Below are 13,347 nucleotides of genomic sequence, written 5' to 3' on the forward strand. Positions count from 1 at the left end.
ACAGCCTCAGACTCATCCTTTAGATCTGCTGCACCCTGGAGCTGAAACACTTGAAACACTCAAGAGCTCTAACACTCAGAGCCGTTCTGCGGATATTTTCGCGTAACATTTCTATATAACATATACCGTTAAGGCACTATCTGTGGTCTAGGGAGAACTACTGAAGCATCCAATAGAGTGAATGGAGACACTAAATCTGGTGGTGTGAACGGTGTAGAATTATCCTCCTCTTACGATGTGGTAAATTAATATTAAATCACTAATAAAATTAATAATTATTATTATAATAATAAAAGATATGTCTAGGACTGGGCGGTGGCACACCCAATTGAGTACTAAGCACAAGGACCAATACAAGGATCCGGGTTAGAGCTCCCCTGCTCCCTGGAGCAGGGACACTTCACAAATGGTAAGGATGCAAGAATCTTAATCATCTGAGAAAGAGAAGAAGGAAAAGAGAAACGAAATAAAGCTTCCACAGATGAGAGAGAAAGCTCAGTAAGCACATCATCATCATCATCATCATCATCATCATCATCATTCATCTAGAGAAATTTTTATGGAAGCAAAGATCATGAAATAATTCAACGTAGCAAGTCCAGCGTTCACTATATTATGAAAATATTCAAAAAGTCTAATTCTCTGGATTGGAGTCCTGAATCCTGGGCACTTGTTCAATTCAGAAACGGCAGGCCTTTTAATAGTTTGGTTCTGAAGAGTCTTCTCAGAGCCCCCTGGATGTCTTTGTTCCTGAGGCTGTAGATGAAGGGGTTCAGCATGGGGGTGACCACCGTGTACATCAGCGCAGCTGTCGCAGTTGAGTGTGAGCTGTAGGAAAGACCAGAGTCCACATAGGCTCCCAGGATCGAGCAATAAAACAAGGCGACCACAGAGAGGTGAGACGCACAGGTGGAGAAGGCTTTAGACTTGCCCTGAGCTGAGGACAGCCTTAATATGGAAGATACTATTTTTGAATACGAATAAATGATCCCCACTAGAGGTCCTGCACCTAGGAGTCCTGCAGCAACAGTAATCACCACATTATTAAGAGACGTGTCAGAGCAGGCAAGTTGAACCACTTGTTTGAGTTCACAGAAAAAGTAGTGGATCTCTAAGTGTGTACAGAAGGAGAGGGATAACGTCATACAGCTTTCTAGCAGGGCGTGCACCATGCTTATGACCCAACATGCCAGCACCAGGAGTCCACAGAGCTGGGGGTTCATGATGACCGTGTAGTGTAAAGGGTGACAGATGGCCACATAACGGTCATAGGCCATCACAGTCAGGAGACAGTCATCTAAAGTTGCGAAGAGCACGAAAAAGTACATCTGTGAGATGCAGCCTGCGTAGGTGATGGCTTTGCTCTGTGTCCAGATGTTGTGCAGCATCTTGGGGATGGTGGTGGAGGTGAGGCAGATGTCCACCAAGGACAGGTTGGAGAGGAAGAAGTACATGGGGGTGTGGAGGTGGGAGTCTGAGCTGACGGCCAGGATGAGGAGAAGGTTTCCCTGACAAGAAGAAGCTCTCCTGGTGGAAATCTAGAGTCCTCCCCGGGTGACTGGGGAAGTCCCACTAGCCAGATGTCCGACTCCAAAAGCTGCCAGCAGGCTCTGTCCAGTGCCTGAATTGATCAAACTAAGTGACTGAGGAGAGGAGAGGAGCTATCTACAGCTCACTATGTCTTCTCAAGAGACACAGTTTCTTCTCTTCCCCCGGGCCTCTAATTACATCACTCCCCTGGGGTTGTTGGTGTGGACAGAGAAGAAACTTTTCCTTCATCTTCTATTCCTGTGAGAGAACGGTAGGACTAGGTGAACTCTATTTTCATTACTTTTTAAAAATTTTTCTACTGAACTTTCCTGCTTCTCAGTGTCCTAAACTGGCATCGACTCAATTATGAGCCAATCAAAGAGTGATGAACTTGTGTATTAAGTTGCTTGTGTTCCAATCGCTGAGTAAGTGATCTTCACAGAATGAACTTCCCACTTCAATTTTTTGATTATCTTTATTTATTTATTTCTTTGGATAAAGACAGCCAGAGGGAGTCGGGCTGTAGCACAGTGGGTTAAGCACAGGTGGCGCAAAGCACAAGGACCAGCATAAGGATCCTGATTCGAACCCCGGCTCCCCACCTGCAGGGGAGTCGCTTCACAGGCGGTGAAGCAGGTCTGCAGGTGTCTATCTTTCTCTCCTACTCTCTGTCTTCCCCTTCTCTCTGTCCTATCCAACAACAACAACAATAATAACTACAACAATAAAACAACAAGGGCAACAAAAGTGAATAAATAAATTAAATAAATATTTTTTTAAAATCTTTAAAAAAAAAAAAAAAGACAGCCAGAAGTCAAGAGGGAGTGGAGTGGGTAATAGAGAGGGAAAGAGACAGAGAGACACCTGCAACGCTGCTTCACCACTTGCAAAGCTGTCCCTTTGCAAGTGGACTCCTCCACTTGCAAGGGGACAGCTTTGCAAGTGGTGCACTCAACCAGGTGCATCACTACCTGGCCCTCCACTTCAATACAGAGAGAACTGTGTCCTTCTGATATAAAATAGTGGACACTCAACATAAAGTGTGTTCAAACTTTTATACACTGGGGCCAGTTGGTGGCACACCTGATTAAGCGCACACATTACGGTGTACAAGGATCCAGGTTCAAGTCCCTGGTCCCCACCTGCAGTGGGAAGGCTTCATGAGTGGGGAAGAGGGTTGCAGGTGTCTCTCTCTGTCTCTTTCCCTCTCTCTCTTTCTCTCCCTCTCATTTTCTCTCTGTCTCTATCCAATAATAAATAAAATATTATTTTTTTAAAAACTCAGACACAGTTCATGATCTCCAGAAAATTGTTCTTTCCTCTCTACAGCCAGAAAACTATGCTATTTTGATACAAAATCTTGGGCCCTGAGTGTCTTAATTACATGACACAATTCCAAATAGTTGGGAATTTTCATTGTGATGTCAGTTGTTGAGATCACTCTCTGTGTCTCTTATGTTTTGATGGAGGGCAAGAGACCGAGAGATGGGAAAAGGGGGAGAGAGATTGCACCACTAACTATAAATCTTCCGTTTCTGCAGATGGGGACAGAGGACTAGACCCTGGGTTCTCAACCCTGGGAATACTTACGCTCTACCAGGTGCTCTATCACCAGGCCCAATGCTAAAACAGCTCTTGTAAACTAGATAGACCCAACTAAAGAGAAGAATGGCGAATTCTTGACTGAAGCTTACAGTTCCCTACACTTATGACAGACTCATGAGTAATCTTCATTTTTTTTTTACAACTTCAGACACATTTTAATTGTATGAAGACAGAGATAACAGTTTCGAAATCCATTAAGTATGAACTTTTTAAGACAAGGGTTGGATGCTTATCTGAAGCCATAAACAAAGTCTCTTGTTTTTTGAAATCAGACACTGCAATTCTTTAAATTTCAAAGGTAAAAAATAACAGGATTCTCACCGAGCAACAGGGTAGAAAGTGGAACTAAGAACAAAGTTAAGAGCTTACTTCTAAAAACAACCTAGAGTTAAAAATGAAAACCGCTATTTCTTTTGTAAAATTTTTAATGATATTTATTCGTGATTTTGTAATGCTTGACGAGATTGTGGTATTTCCTCACCACCAGAGTTCCATATCCCCCTCCCCTCCACTGGAAGCTTCCCTGTTTCTTTATCCCTCTGGGAGTCTGGACTTAGGATCATTATGGAATGAAGAAGGTGAGAAGTCTAGCTTCTGCAATTGCTTCTCCATTTGGACATAGGCTTTGGCAGGTCAATCCATACCCTTAATCTGTTTCTGTCTTTCCCTAGTGGGGCAGGGCTCTGGAGAGGTGGGGGGTCCAGGACACACTGACGAAGTCATCTGCCCTGGGAAGTCAGGTTGGCATCATGGTAACACCTACAATATGGTGGCTGAAAAGCAGTAAGATATAAAACAGAACAATTTGTTGAATAACCAGGGACCTCAAAGTGAAAGTATAGCATATGAGATCTGGGGTCTTCATTTTGGAAGGAGTTAGAAAGTCCAATTTCTTTATAAAATTTTTTTTAATATTTATTTTATTTATTTATTCCCTTTTGTTGTCCTTGTTGTCTTTTTATTGTTGTAGTTATTATTGTTGTTGTCTTTGTTGGATAGGACAGAGAGAAATGGAGAGAGGAGGGGAAGACAGAGGGGGAGAGAAAGACAGACACCTGCAGACCTGCTTCACCACCTGTGAAGCGACTCCCCTGCAGTTGGGGAGCCGGAGTTCGAACCGGGATCCTTATGCCGGTCCTTGCGCTTTGCGCCACCTGCACTTAACCCGCTGTGCTACAGCCCGACTCCCGAATGTCCAATTTCTAATGAGTCTGCGTGCTAATGTGAGCCGTTTGTAATGAGGGTATTTGCATAAACACAAGTTATATCGCTTTGTGTGGCATGTGATCAGATGTGAATATATCTATAGTTATGTTATAAACATAATGCACTGAGGTATATTCATTATGAACATCATTACATAAACCACTTATATGCATGTACAGTATTAGTTTTTATTAGTGTATATCCCTAACTCATCTTAGTTCTATTTATTTATTTATTTTCCCTTTTGTTGCCCTTGTTGATTAACATAGTTGTGGTTATGGATGTTGTTGGATAGGATTGAGAGAAATGGAGAGAGGAGGGGAAGACAGAGAGGGGGAGAGAAAGAGAGATACCTGCAGACCTGCTTCACTGCTTGTGTAGCAACTGCCCTGCAGGTGGAGAGCCGGGGCTCAAACCGGGATCCTTATGCCATCCTTGTGCTTTGGGCCACGTGCACTTAACCCGCTGCACCACCGCCTGACTCCCACTCATCTTAGTTCTAATAAAGCTTAGCATAACCAAAATTCATCTGCTCTATTGTCAAAGTTCAGGGTGCCAGTATGCCGGGCTAGCTTCGCGGCAGGAGACAGACGACCAGGGACACATGGCTGAGCGGAGAAGCAGTATTTCTTTATTCACCAGCGAACAGTTCAAAAAACTAACCTAATCTAATCACAACCCAATTCTATGCTGCCTCTCTCTCCTCAGGCAGAAGAATCAGGAACCAAGGAAGTACGTAAGATAGAGGGCGGGGAGAAGGAAGAAGTGTAAACTAGCAAGGACTAAACCAAAATCTCCCGGAGGCAGGGGGAGTGAGATCAAACCAATGTAACAGAATGACCATGTAAATAGACCACAATGTCAAGCAATGTAGCAGAAGGGATCGCAGAAGCAGAACTAGAAGCATATCAACACTCTATTCTTCCCTTTAGGTTTCTGATCACTAAACAATTTATTCGACTTTATATCTTAATGCTTTTCAGCTACAAAGTTGCAGATGCTATCATGATGCCAACCTGACCTCCTTGGGCAGAGGACCTCACCAATGTGTCCTGGAATGTCTACCTCTCCGGAGCCCTACCCCACTAGGGAAAGATAGAAACAGGCTGGGCATAGGGATCAACCTGTAAACACCTATATTCAGTGAAGAAATCATTCCAGAAACCACAACTCCCACCTCCTGCTCTTCATAAAGATCTTTGATCCATACTCCCAAGAGGGATAAAGAACAGGGAACCTTCCAATGGAGGGGATGGGATACAGAGCTCTGGTGATGGGAATTGTGTGGAATTGTACCCCTCTTATTCCACAAGCTTGTTGATCATCATCGAGTCCCTAATAGAGAACAACAACAACATTAAAGAATTGGGGTATACATTTCTTTCAGACTGATAGAAGTCATCTGCTTTGCAAAAGATGTTGGGGTATGCACAAAAGATAATTTAATTAAAAAATTATAAACAACACAACCCCTGTTGCAGGCTCATGTTATTCATGAGCTGCTCAATATACAAACATGAATCTTCAGGGCATGCAGACAACACAGAGAGCAAGAGATAAATATCTTCTGAAGGGGAAGTTGGGCAGTAGCACAGCAGGTTAAGCACACATGGCACAAAGCACAAGGACCTGCATAAGGATCCCGGTTCGAGCCCCCAGCTCCCCACTTGCAGGGGAGTCGCTTCATAAGCGGTGAAACAGGTCTGCAGGTGTCTATCTTTCTTTCCCCCTCTCTGTCTTCCCCTCCTCTCTCCATTTCTCTCTGTTCTATCCAACAACATCAATAACTACAACAATAAAAAAACAAGGGAGTAAATAAATATTTAAATATATGTATATATACAGCTTCCAAAGAAAGGACGTTATAGACTTTAAAATCATACAGACTCATAATTTAAGTAACTTTGGCTCTAAGGATGCATTAAGGTATTCATCAAAACGAGTGTTGCTTTACAGATTCAGTGTAGAAACAGGCCTCTGATATTCCATTTCCTAGTGTAGTGTTCAAAAAGAAAGATCAGGACCAGAGAACACAAGATCTCCATGAGGTGAGCAAGACCCACAATGATGATTCCCGTCTCAAGTATCAGAACAAATATTTAAGGCTGTGAGCTACATTTCTGGCTATTGGGAGTCATCTGTCACATGTGTAGGATGTTACTGTAGTCATCAAACAGCCTGATCACATATTCATCTTATCAGATTGTACCCTTCTGACTCAAGACTGACATTTCCCCCCTCTTCTCATGTGACAGGACACTCCATGCTTCTCATTCCTACCTGTTTCCATTTTCTTTCATATTTCACTTACTTTTCCAGCTGACACAATACTTTCCTCTTCCTGTCTGTTCAACATAGTCACCTGCATCTTCAAGACTCAGCTATGTCTCTGCAAGTAACGGGATTTCCCAGTGAGCTGTGGGGAATGGATACTTATATGTTGGTGGTAGGTATGATCCAGTAATCCTTACTTTGAGGAGTATGACGTTGTCCTCAATTAAAAAAAGAAATTATTCACATGGCTGAAATGAGAGGTCTATAGTTCCTTGTTGAATGTGTGCTAAAAGTCATCGTATTTCCTTGGGTGTGTATGGTGGCCATAACTACAAATCTCATGTGAGCAAAAATTTAAGACAGAATTTCCTGTCAATACTAATAATCCTTCGAGTAAAAATAGCACTTTCTATATCTTTGAAATATAATAAAAATGATATTTAGGGAGTCGGGCGGTAGCGCAGTGGATTAAGTGCACACGGCGCAAAGCGCAAGGGCCGGCGTAAGGATCCTGGTTCAAGTCCCTGGCTCCCCACCAGCAGGAGAGTCGCTTCGCAAGCGGTGAAGTAGGTCTGCAGGTATCTATCTTTCTCTCCTCTCTGTCTTCCCCTCCTCTCTCCATTTCTCTGTGTCCTATCCAACAACAACAACAGCTATGACAGCAATAACAACTATAACAAGCACAACAAGAAGGGCAACAAAATAGGAATAATAGCCTCCAGGAGCAGTGGATTCGTAGTGCAGGCACTGAGCCCCAGCAATAACCCTGGAGGCAAAAAAAAAAAAAAAGATATTTATAGACAGCAACAATTTCATCCCATTTCAAAGGACAAAGTCAAGATTAAAACATGGAGTTATACGGAGCTACAGTCTTAACATCTGAGTCCTCTTTGACCACCATACTGACTGAGAAGGTCTGGATACTTGGTCCAGGTCAGCTGACCAGATACAGTGGATTCACACCTTCATTCATCATAGTTGAATTTCTTTTACAACTTCATTCATCATAGTTGAATTGCTTTCACACCTTCATTCATATTGGTTTCACACCTTCATTCATCATAGTTGAATTGCTTTCACACTTTCATTCATATTGGTTTCATATCTTCATTCATTATAGTTGAATTGCTTTCCCACCTTCATTCATCATAGTTGAATTGCTTTCACACCTTCATTCATATTGGTTTCACACCTTCATTCATCATAGTTGAATTGCTTTCACACCTTCATTCATATTGGTTTCACATCTTCATTCATATTGATTTCACACCTTTATTCATCATAGTTGAATTGCTTTCACACCTTCATTCATGTTGGTTTCACATCTTCATTCATCATAGTTACCTTTATAGGTATTTTGACATATTTTTTACTTTGACTTGAACACAGCTGACTAACTTGACACTGGGGTCCCCATATGAGAAGATTAATTGGTAAATTACAAATATTAGATCTCGGCTGCTAAATCCAATGTTCACATCATTAAAGAATTAAGGTTCTGGGCAGTGGTGCACCCAGTTAAAATGCCCACCCCCACCTGCAGAGGGTAAGCTTCAAGTGGTGAAGCAATGCTTCAGGGATCTCTCTTTACCTTCCTCTATCTCCCTCAGCCCTCTTGATTTCTCTTTCTTTACAATAAACATGGAATTAAATTTTTGAAAAAAAGAATTGCAGATGTGGAATCTCAGGATTTGAATCCTGAACGAGGCTCAGAAAAAGTGGTCGTTCCAATTGTCCTTCTCAAACATTTTTCTCAGAGCCCTCTTGATGTCTTTGTTCCTGAGACTGTAGATGAAGGGGTTCAGCATAGGGGTGACCACAGTGTACAGCACAGAGGCTGTTGCACTTGAATGTGATCCCTGAGCACCAATAGAACTAAGATACACTGCTAAGATTGTGCAATAAAATAAGAAGACAACCAAAAGGTGAGAGGCACAGGTGGAAAAGGCTTTATACTTCCCCTGAGCTGAGGAGATTCTCAATATGGAGGAGACAATCTTAGAGTAAGAGTACAGGATCCCGGCAAATGGACCACCAGCCAACACTCCAGCAGACATATACAGCACAATGTTATTAAGAAGAGTGTCAGAACAGGCAAGTTGAATCATCTGTTTGAGTTCACAGAAAAAATGTGGGATTTCCTGGTTTCCACAAAAGGAGAGGGTAAGTACAGGAAAACACTCTAATAAGGAATGAATAGCACTTACAATCCAGCACACCAAAACCAGGAGTCCACAGAGCTGGGGACTCATGATGACCGTGTAGTGCAGAGGGTGACAGATGGCCACATAGCGGTCATAGGCCATCACAGTCAGGAGGAAGTCGTCTAATCCTGTGAAGAGTGTGAAAAAGTACATCTGTGTGATGCAGTCTGCATAGGTAATGGCTTTCCTCTGAGTCCGAATATTGTGCAGCATCTTGGGGATAATAGTGGAGGTGAAGCAGATGTCCACCAAGGACAGGTTGGAGAGGAAGAAGTACATGGGGGTGTGGAGGTGGGAGTCTGAGCTGACGGCCAGGATGAGGAGAAGGTTTCCGGACACAGTGAGCAGGTACATGGACAGGAAGAGGCCAAAGAGGAGGGGCTGCAGTTCAGGGTCCTCTGTCAAACCCAGGAGGAGAAATTCTATGATTTCTGTTGAGTTCTCTCGCTCCATATCTTGAAAATGTCTATAGTAAAAAGAATAGTTTAGTGGGAGACAGGCGGTAGCGCAGCGGGTTAAGCGCACATGGCGCAAAGCTCCAGGACCGGCATGAAGATCTGGTTCGAGCCCCCGGGGCAGGGGAGTCGCTTCCCAGGCGGTGAAGCAGGTCTGCAGGCCTCTATCTTTCTCTCCCCCTCTCTGTCTTCTCCTCCTCTATCCATTTCTCTCTGTTCTATCCAACAATGACGACATCAACAACAATAATAGCTACAAGAATAATAAAAAAAGGACAACAAGAAGGAAAGAAATAAATAAATGTTTTTAAAAAAGAATAGTTTAGCTTAATTTTTTCCAAGAGGAAAATCATATATACAGATTCACAAGTATACGTAAACACATAAGATATAAATTAATGTGAAAGTAAAAATTTTTGTTGGCACTTTTAACACTGACTGTGATCTTCTTAGCTGAGAATATCCACAGTAAAGGAATCATGGTTAGTGTGTCTTATTTTCTGATCTAGCAAGATAAGGTTTATCAACACAAAGCAGAACTTAGACTGGAATTGGTGTATTGCACCCAAGTAAAAGACTTTGGGGTAGAGGGTGAGGGTTCAGGTCCTGGAAAATGATAGCAGAGGAGGACCTAGTGGGGGTTGAATTGTTATGTGGAAAACTGGGAAATGTTATGCATGTACAAACTACTGTATTTTACTGTTGAGTGTAAACCATTAATCCCCCAATAAATTTTTTTAAAAAAAGAATAATGTCATCTTTAAAAAAAAAAAAATTTAGTGGCATGAGAGGATTTCAATTAAAAAATAGAGAGAGCAAACATTAAAAACTGTATTTTTAAAGATAACCATGTACCCAAAGGGATTTCTAAGTGGACTGGAGAAACAAGTTAGAGAGAAGTGTGGAGAAAGTGGCCCACCCAAATGCCTATACGACCTGGCAAATAAATGGATAAAATAAGATGTACATTTCAGATGGACAGTCTGCTGACCAGGAAAAATATATGCCTGGATCCTTTAATTTGCCAAAAAAAAAAAAAAAAAAAAAAGTCAGAAATGCTGGGGGATGGTTAAGGGAAATCTGTTATTTATAAATACCCCAGACAGAAAATCTTGGGTCTGAGAGACAACATGAATGGCAGATATTAAATAAACAGAAAATGTTCAAAATTAAAGATATTATAAACACAAAAATAATCACTTTAAAAATCTACTGCCGGAGGCCAGGCAGTCACACAGCTGGTTGCGTGCATGTTACAATGCACAGGGTCCTCTGTTTTGATTTTCTCTAACCTTCTGGATACAGAGTCTCCATGACATTGGGACTCACCTGGGCAGGATTTCTGAAAGCAAAGTGTCTGCATGGAATCTTCTTTCTTGGATATTTGATAAGTGAAGTGGACACCCAGACAAGACAACAGGAAGCAGGAAGTCACCAGTCTTCTCATCGGAACTGGGACTCCAACAGTCACACGCATGACCTGTCCTGTTTGAAGATGAACAAACCCAGAGCCTGGGCAGAGAAGTTATTTACATCTGTCTCTGTTCATTAGACCCGTTGTTCTGGCCTTTAGAGTGACCTGTTGTTGCATCATTTCCCTGGGGGACATTGGTTTAGACACAATGGCAAATTTTCCTGCTGATTTTGCTATCCTGTGAGAGCAGTTTAGAAGCCAGGTGAATCCTGTCTCACTAAGACTCCCCACTGACTTGTCTTGTCTTCTAAAGATCTAAACTTCTAACATCTTGTGCCAAACCCAAGTTTCAGCTGAGTCCAAAGTATAAGACTCAAGACTTTTGGGATTACTTCCCAGGTGTTCAAAGTTTTATAAATACTGTGCCCGCTCCAGGATTGTGGTCTCCCTAAAAAGTAGCAATGACATTGATTGCCCCACTGTCTGACAGGAGGTAGGGCCATACTAACCTGGCAGTTGAGGTAAACTGGTCTTGAAATGAGTGTAGCCTAGAATATTCCCAGCTGTGACCATGGATTATGAACTCAGACTGACAGGGACTCAGAGGTTACACAGGCTCCTGTGCTAAATAGGAATAGATAAGGGGCCCTGGGTTAGGTTGATGGATAAATAGTTCATGTTACTCATAGATTGACTTTTAAGTGTGGGAGCTACCCTCTGCCCTAATCCAACTTTCTAGCCCTAGTCTCAACTCTGACACCATCTTCCCAGACACTATTTTTCTTCAACTCCATGTTAGCGATCAAACTCAAACAAAGACTCAGATGTCATGGGCTTCTAGGAACATACATAAAATAAACTTCTTAAGCTTCTCTCCATCCTAAATGGAGGGAATGGGGATGCATAATTCTGGAGGTGGGAATGGTACAGAATTATACCCCTATTATTTTACGGTTTTGTAAATCAATATTAAGTCACTAATAAATTTTTTTTAATACAGTGCTAGTCAAACTATTGGTCTGATATTGTATCCTTTGATTTAAAATTTGACCTTTTTTTTTTTTTTTTGGCCTCCAGGATTATCTCGTTTGGTGCCTACACTACAAATCCACAGCTCCTGGTGGCCATCTTTTTTCCATTGTGTTGTTGTTGTTGTTGCTTTTATTGCTGTTGTTGCTGCTGCTGGAGAGAACAGACAGAAATGGAGAGAGGAGGGGAAGACAGAGAGGGGGAGAGAAAGATAGACACCCGCAGACCCACTTCACCGCTTGTAAAGTGACCCCTCTGCAGGTAGAGAGCCAGGGGCTCGAACCGGGTTCCTTATGCCGGTCCTTGCACTTTGCGCCACCTGCATTTAACCTGTTGCTCTACCACCGGAGTCACTTTTGTATCAAGAAGGTAGCAATATATATGGTAAGTATATCCACCAAAAAGCATGTTTATATGAAAGTGGTATATACATATAAATATAATGTTATAAGAAAATCTACATAATACTATTCAAAAATGAAGTCTATTGTTAACACTATCTCTGGAAAGTATATAAGTATATATGGAAATTATATCTATATATGCATTTATATATTCTTAATAAGAGAGGAGGGGAAAAGAGAGAGGAAGAGAGTGAGAGAGAGCATTAAGGACAGAAACCAGAGCTTGGCTCAGTTCTGGCTGATAATGATGCTGGGGGGCAAACGCTAGAAGTAGAATGATGCTGGGGATTGAACCTGGGAGTATGGGAGTCTCAGGCATTAGAGTTTTTGCAGAACAATGATGCTATTTGCACCATGCTTTTATTAATTCTGAAAAATCTCAGCTTAGGGGAATATATTTCCTTTTTTTTTCATTTTTAACTTGGACTTTTTTTTCATAGTGACATAATAATGACTGACAAGATTGTGGGATAAGAGAAATACAATTCCATAGAATTCAGTTCTCACCACCAGAGCTCCATAGCCTCTCCCCCACCTTTGAAGTGTCCCTATTCTCCCAGACTTCTAACAGATCCCTCTCTTCATCATTGCTGGACATGTCCATCAGGAACAGCATCGTGGACCTTGTGGGCCTCTCCAGGACCTTGCCCTCAATAGGGAACAAAAGTGGTAGGGATGGCCCCACTCTCCAAAGGGACACTAGGCCAACACTCGAAGAAGATGGGTCCTGAAATGAGTGAAGCCTAGAATGTTCCTAGCGATAACCACGGAATGTGAGCTCAGATCTACAGGGATGCAGAGGTTACATACTCTCCTATGCTGAATATGGTCCCCACATCAGATCGATGGGGTTTACACTTAATGGTATTCATATTCTTTTTCCCATATTTGGGAGATGATCTCTTCCCTGATCCAGCTTTCTAGTCCTATTCCCACCTCTGACACCATCTACCCAGACAATACCTTTAGCCCACCTACATGTTAGCTGTAAGCCTGAAGCAAGAATTAGTTAAGTCATAGACCCCTTGGGATATACCTAAGTAGACATTCTAACTTTTCCCAAAATGGACACCCCAAATCTCATCTGCTATATTCTTACCTCTAGGTTCCTGATCAGTAAACTATTTCTTCTGCTTTATAGCTTAAAGCTTTTGAGCCACCAAGCTGCAGATGCAGAGGACCTCACCAGTGTGTCCTGGAACCCCACCTTCCCAGAGCTCTGCCTC

General features: G+C 42.2%; 3 protein-coding genes across 3 annotated transcripts in view; 1 reads left to right on the top strand and 2 right to left on the bottom strand.

The window, feature by feature from the left end:
- Positions 1-13,347, top strand: part of LOC132535528 (zinc finger protein 678-like) — a 307,284-nt gene that overhangs the window by 105,126 nt on the left and 188,811 nt on the right. The window lies entirely within an intron of this gene.
- Positions 675-2,294, bottom strand: LOC103116140 (olfactory receptor 7A10-like). Its single transcript, XM_060182222.1, has 2 exons — positions 2,262-2,294; positions 675-1,508 (listed from the first exon to the last, which is right to left on the bottom strand). Exon 2 carries the CDS (start codon positions 1,452-1,454, stop codon positions 675-677), a length of 780 nt encoding a protein of 259 aa, XP_060038205.1. The 5' UTR covers positions 1,455-1,508; positions 2,262-2,294.
- LOC103116141 (olfactory receptor-like protein OLF4) lies at positions 8,325-9,272 on the bottom strand. The gene has a single exon (XM_007526004.1). The coding sequence runs from the start codon at positions 9,270-9,272 to the stop codon at positions 8,325-8,327; it is 948 nt and encodes a 315-aa protein (XP_007526066.1).

Source organism: Erinaceus europaeus, chromosome 23 (assembly GCF_950295315.1).
Source record: "Erinaceus europaeus chromosome 23, mEriEur2.1, whole genome shotgun sequence".
NCBI lineage: Eukaryota > Metazoa > Chordata > Mammalia > Eulipotyphla > Erinaceidae > Erinaceus > Erinaceus europaeus.